Source organism: Akebia trifoliata, unplaced genomic scaffold (assembly GCF_017979445.1).
Source record: "Akebia trifoliata isolate Shusen 1 unplaced genomic scaffold, ASM1797944v1 Contig01108, whole genome shotgun sequence".
NCBI lineage: Eukaryota > Viridiplantae > Streptophyta > Magnoliopsida > Ranunculales > Lardizabalaceae > Akebia > Akebia trifoliata.
The window spans coordinates 13685-20189 of NW_028237501.1; the positions used below are offsets into that span (position 1 = coordinate 13685).

General features: G+C 36.4%; 1 protein-coding gene across 4 annotated transcripts; it reads right to left on the reverse strand.

Annotated features, from left to right (window-relative positions):
- Window positions 1-689: 689 nt before the first annotated feature.
- LOC147380685 (MAP3K epsilon protein kinase 1-like) lies at window positions 690-6481 on the reverse strand. 4 transcript variants are annotated; one of them, XM_086431378.1, is made up of 5 exons: window positions 4184-6480; window positions 3958-4091; window positions 2884-3282; window positions 1963-2075; window positions 690-1092 (listed from the first exon to the last, which is right to left on the reverse strand). In XM_086431378.1, exons 4-5 carry the CDS (start codon window positions 2056-2058, stop codon window positions 916-918), a joined length of 273 nt encoding a protein of 90 aa, XP_086287504.1. In that variant the 5' UTR covers window positions 2059-2075; window positions 2884-3282; window positions 3958-4091; window positions 4184-6480; the 3' UTR covers window positions 690-915. The 4 variants fall into 4 exon arrangements, 3 of the variants coding, with proteins under 3 accessions (XP_086287504.1, XP_086287503.1, XP_086287502.1); XM_086431377.1 differs by having other exon boundaries at window positions 1963-2087; window positions 4184-6479; XM_086431376.1 differs by having other exon boundaries at window positions 1963-2756; window positions 4184-6471.
- Window positions 6482-6505: the final 24 nt, after the last annotated feature.

The following is a 6505-nucleotide window of genomic DNA, read 5'->3' on the forward strand; positions in this document are numbered from 1 at the left end:
TTTGAAAAATGTTTTGCCAAAAATGTTTGTTGCTGAAAGGGACCCATATATATATATATATATATATATATATATATATCAAAAGGGTAAGCACCACTACAATATTCTTTCATATGGATACCTATGCGGCAGGCATGCTAATCTTTTCCAATCCAAAAGAGAGTACCGAGCTATTGAATCAATTGAAGTTCAAACAAAAAAGAATTGATGTCTGTCTAAAATAGTAGATGATTTACCTTCTGAAGAGAGCCTATTTGACCATCCTTACAAGAAGACCACACACCCCGACAGCAAGCCCTACTCCTTCCAAATGAACCAACAAATTGCAAAAGGTAGAATCCTCCAATGCAGTTATTCCTCTCTTTCCGGCACTCATTTTCAATGCGTGGTGTGTGAGAATAAAGCATTTGTGGAGGTAAATATCAAAGAGTCAAAAATTAGCAATCTGAGGAAAAGTTGCATTTAGAGAAATAAGATTGTATATCATACACAACCGAGCCAAGATTTGAAAAAGAAGTGGGAGAACAGCCGACCGAACACTCCAGATAAAATTGGACAGTTTAGCCCAATCTTGTTCCGTATACATTGAGAGAGAGCACTCATTTTCAATGCATGGTGTGTGAGAGTAAAGCATTTGTGGAGGTAAATATCAAAGAGTCAGAAATTAGCAATCTGAGGAAAAGTTGCACTTAGAGAAATAAGATTGTATATCATACACAACCGAGCCAAGATTTGAAAAAGAAGTGGGAGAACGGCCGACCCAACACTCCGGATGAAATTGGATAGCTTAGCCCAATCTTGTTCCGTATACATTGAGAAATAGCATAAACAGAAAAAAAAAAATGAATAGTCAAAATCTAATTACATTCTTCTCCAATAAAACAAATATACAGGGAGGCAGAAGCAGAGGTGAATTTACAGAACAGTGTTGATATGAAGCGCTTTAAGCAGTGCAGTAGCCATCTGTTTCACCAAGACTTGGCCTCCAGAACGCTGCCCGTCTCTGCGCTCCTCAATCAGATTCTGAAGCTCATGAGGCAGATCATTCTCCACAATGAGTTGCTTTGGCTGTGGATGGTGCTCGTAGACAGCCTGACATTATTGTAATAAAAAGTGAGAAAGCTCAAGGAATGAGGGGAAATATGGTAACTCACTGCTAGCAAGCCAACTAATGTTGTTTCAGGTCTGAAGCTAGGCATGCAATTCATGTTATTAAAAATGTTTCTGGTGCAAGCAGTCTCTATTTCGTTCTTTGCATCAATGACACTCCAAGATCCATGGGGTTAGAATCTGTGAGACAACACATGCTTCAAAATTTATATATATGGAAGCTCAAAGCCACCATAATTAATGGCCTCAATGATCATGAATATGAACCAAACACAAACTTCAGTAGGAGGCTTTAAGCCTCCATTGGTCAGTCATGTGATGGGATTTCAACATTAAACATCCTGCTGCTGATCACAAACTTCTTGGGCTCATGACCAGGATGTGATTCTGAGTCAATAATCTTAGGTGAAATAGAAATTTGTATAAAACAGTAATCACATTTTCACTATCAGCAATATAAATTTTGCTCCCAAACCAACCAAGGAAATTTGCCAGTTTATCTTATCTAAAGGCTTAGTTGCAAGAAGCCTCTACACAGGATGCAGCTCCCTATTTAGAATAACTCTTCTCCACCAAATACCGAAACACTAAATCCATCAGCAATTACTACCAACAATTCCAACCATTTGCGGGTTCTTGACATTTTGGAGAACCATCGCTTTTAATAATATAGATCAACTCAATCTTATCCACATAATGTTTGAAAACTCATTGACACGCATATTCAGTAGCATTTCTGCCATCAATTCTATACTATACCGAATCTTTCTTATATGCCACGAATAATATTATAAGATATATGTGACATACAACATTACAAAATTGCAGCACAGAAAAAATCTGGTAACTCACCTTTATTAGTTTAAGCAGATTAAGGCAAGTTGTAGCATCTTGATGGTCGAGTCTTGTAATGAGCAAAGGTGTCAAACCATTGACTGCTAGTGTCATATTTATTCGGGAAGATTCTGCATTTCAAGCTTAATAATATCCACTAATTCAATTAACGAATAATCATAAGACAAAACAGAGAAGACCTTCCCATAGGTATGCCATAAAAAATGGCTAACCTACAACATAAAAACACTGGGTGCAAAATTTGATGCATCCCACCTAGGAATTAGGATATTTCCAGTCAAAAGTTGACACAATCAGATGATTACCATCTGATATATTTCATTTTTGGAAGCAAATACTCCAGAAGAGGACAATTGATAGGACATAGAATCAAAAAATCAGGTCATAGTTAGCACAGGAGATTGAGTGGTTGGCCCCCACGCAGAAGATTTGCTGTATATTGGAGCTTGTGGAAGGAGAGGGACGGATGTGTCTTTCAGAGGAAGGCAAACTTATCTTTATAAGCTCTTTCTTGAGTTTAGTGGAATCTTCTTCGAGGATTTCTTAAATGTGTGCTCGAAGAGGGGAGAGGGTGTTATGCTAGTTGACAAGGGTTGAGGTTTGGCTTTTGACTTCTTTTTTTGTTTTTGTTTTTTTTTTTTTTTTTTTTTTTGATAGGCCGGTCTTCTCAACCACCTGACTTTGCCTTCCTCTTTCTGTTCTTTGCAATTGATAAATTTTACTTATCAGAAAAGAGAAAAGTGGTTGCTCCCACACCCTTTCTCTGCTTCTGTATTGCATGTTCCACTATGCTGTTGGTAAACCATTCCGACAGTCAACCCAATTGAATATTTTTAAATGAAAATGAGACATGCTCAACAGATAGAGACGAGAGAAAAAAAAAAAAAAAAAGAGACAAATGATAGGTAGGTAACATACGTGATAATTTTAAAGAATGGCTCCAATATGTGAACAAAATGTTGTTCTGGACAGCCTAACTTCACCAATTTGTGAACTGCTTCCTTCTTCAGTAACGCTTGTTCTACTTTCCTGCTGTCATTATCATGTGCCAAGCAAACTGCAATAGAATCTAATGCAGTCACTGACCACAGCTCATCATCCAGTAACTTCAAGTACACATCCAACCCACCATGGGCCCTTAGATGCTCCCTTGAATTACGGGATGCATGGACCGTATCGCAGAGTAGAGGTAAAGCGTATTGTTTCAAGGGTGAATCTGACATGACGAAATGCATCAAGTGTGGAATAATCCCGTTTTCAGGAGCTTGCTCATCTCCTTTTGTTCATCTTGCATAGGTTGAAGAGTGCATTGAGAACCTTCAACAATAGAATTTATTTAGTCAGACAACATCCTAAAATGGGTGGGTCATTGACACAAACTTTTCTCAGCTTAAGTCAAAACAACCTCTCAAAAATGAAGTAATGATATTGCATATGCCTTTTTCCGCCTTGGCATCTTAGAAACTTCTTTTATATTATAGTCTCTCATTCCAATTCAACATTCATAATTCAATTAAATAGGTCATGAGTTGGACTCCACGCCAAAAATAACTCAATGGCACAATAAGCTTCAAACAAATAGCTTTCACATCAATATTCAAAGAGTTCAGAGAGAAACTAGCATATCAGATTAAACAAATGTATACACCAAATGTGAGGTGATAACACTTTTCAAGTGATTATGCAGATGCTAGCTTGAACAAAAGTTTGCAAATGTATCGATTAAAAACAAACAACTAAAAAACAAGAAAAGAAGGTCATAGACAAAAATTAGCATTTGTATGGAAAAGAACAATAAATGCCAATGGTATGTTTCAGGATAGCTTACCTATTCCCAATAAGTTAGGTTTTTCAAAATATTTTAACTTTATATATTAAAACAATAGCTTTGTAAAGCACACATACAAACACAAACTGGAAATGTTGCAGGTAGTATATTTATTCCCTGATGATCTTTGGGCTAGGAACAAAGCGCAAATCAAGAAGACTCACTTCATGATGTATTTGAGATAAAAGAGCCCCTTCTTGGAGTTCGAGGTTTGGGATCAAATGTTTGATAGCATCTGCTCGCTGAAGATTTTCTAGGCAATTGGGTCGGTCGACAAATGATTGATACACTTCAACAACTGCAAGAAAACAGAAGCAGCAACATCATATGGAGTCAGAATCATATAGAGACGCTGAACCTTTATAATACCGAGTGAATTTCCATACAAACCTTCAAAAGCATAGGAGGTTCAACCCTATGGAACATCTGAAAAAGACGACTAAGCAAACTTTGGGTACACATGGAAGATTTTACAGTTGTGTCTACGTGGGCAAATTCAAGCAAAAGTTCTGCCACCTTTTCAAGATAATCCCTAGCCACATCAGCGTTGAATGTTGATATGGGAAAGTAACCCGGAAGATGTCACACCTCCTGGTCTAGCATTTAGGACACCTGAACCAGATAGCACACCCGAAGCTGTCTGAGATGCAACACCCGATGTTGAAGCAGCTCTCTCAAGAGATATCAGTGGTCCCATCTCCTTATTTGCTATCTTATGCGAAATTCTAGGCATAGAGTCAAGATTTCCATTTTCTCTTCCATGTCCCAAAACCTCTGCAAAAGCATGAATGATTGGTTTAGCAACATTCTATCAAATGAATATATGATATGGCAACAAAAAGCCCACCTGATTTTAAAGGATAATTTCTCTTTTATACAACACCTTGAACAACCAAGGAATAGCATATAAGAAAAATGATCCAAAAAAGGAAGAACATTTCTTTTCTTGATAGGTGAACAGAATTTATTAGAAGAAAAAGAGAATGTCCAAAAGGAAGGATGAGATATCCAGCCCAAAAACAGAAAAACAGCAAAAAAGATCCTACGAAAAGCACAAGCCCAACACAGATTACTCCAGATTACATACCCTATCCCATCTTAGTCTTCAAAAAACACTCCTCTAAACACCTTAAAAAGGAAGAGCATTTCTAAAAAACTCATCAAGAATATTATGTTACCAGTATATTAATAGTACCATGGTTAGACTTAGATCTGAAGGGAGTGGGAGTTATCCTCATCCCAACAACAGGTTAAGATTTTAAGCTTCGAACATATCATGTCATTCAATGTTTTAATTGCACGAGGTGTATCTGAGGTGGTTTTCCATTATGAAGGGAAGCAATGCTTCGATCTTTCAAGGGAAATAAAATATAAACAAAAAATTGCATAAAAACCATAAATAAAATTTAAAAATGAACAAACCATATAAATAAAAAGCAAACAAGAAAATTAGCAATCTTATATTTCATGATTTAACTCGATGATAGACAATCTTATATGTAGACATCATCAGCAGTAAACAGTTAAAAGAATAAATGTATAATCTATACTACGTATCAAGCAAACTCACCAAGTTGACTCATTGTCCAGATTTTGCCTATACTATCAACTCACGAATATATATATTATAGATGGTGCTCAAACTTTTGATTTAAGGCTTTGTTGATGATGATAAAACTGATGCTCTCGAACCACAGTTTTCTCTCTACACATTTGACACACTATATATTCATCTTCACTCCACACTATGCCACCTCACCCTCTTAACTGAACTCTTCTATAAAATACCATCCCATGTTCTTCTCTAAGGTGGGTTCTCCCAAGTCACAATGATAACATGACATCCCTGACAAGTTATTTCTGTTTAACTGGAAAAAAAAAACATATAACTTTCTATTACTCTTTATAATTTACTTATCAAAAAAATAATTACTTGTTATAATTTGATCTAAATTTTCATTTTAAACATGGTTGTGGAGGGTAAGATGGGAAAAGAAAAAGATAAAGAAAACAACTGCCCATTTTATAGTGTAGAGTCAAGGCTTAAGCATCAACGTGCCTAGAGGCTTACATATCAACCTGTTGAGGCAAAAGCGTAACATATTTCAGTCGAGATTTGAGCCTCTAGACACAACCCATTTGTCTCACCTCAATTCATTGCAAAAGCATAAGCCTAGAGCCTTACATATCAACTTGTTGGATACATACCAATTTTTAATTTGCTTGATTGATCGAAAGGCATTTTTTGTACTCTATCCGTTGAAGGAATCCCTTTGAAGCTTTCTTGATTCTGATTTCAATCAAAAACTTGTGGCTTCGTTGTATTGAGGCAAAAGTTCATACATTTCTTACATGGTCCTTTCATCTTAAAAGTTTAATGTGGAGGGTATGTATATGCTTTAAACCTTGTTTTTTGAGCACATGGGCCACATGACTTGGCCAATGGCCTCTTTTTTCTACTTCGAGCAAATTTTCATGATTCAACATTTCTCCACAAGGAAAAAAAATTCCATCATTTGCCCAACCCATTTTCTCATGAACATGCCTCAACCGAAACACACCCTAATGATAGAGTACGTAGAGAAAATCAAAATACAGTTAAGAGTGTTCAATGAGAAAGATCTTAGATAGCATGGTAAGGCAAAAGGAGTAAAATGCTATTTCAGACAAGACTTACCAAATGCAGCAAAGATGAAGATAAAGTTTAATGTG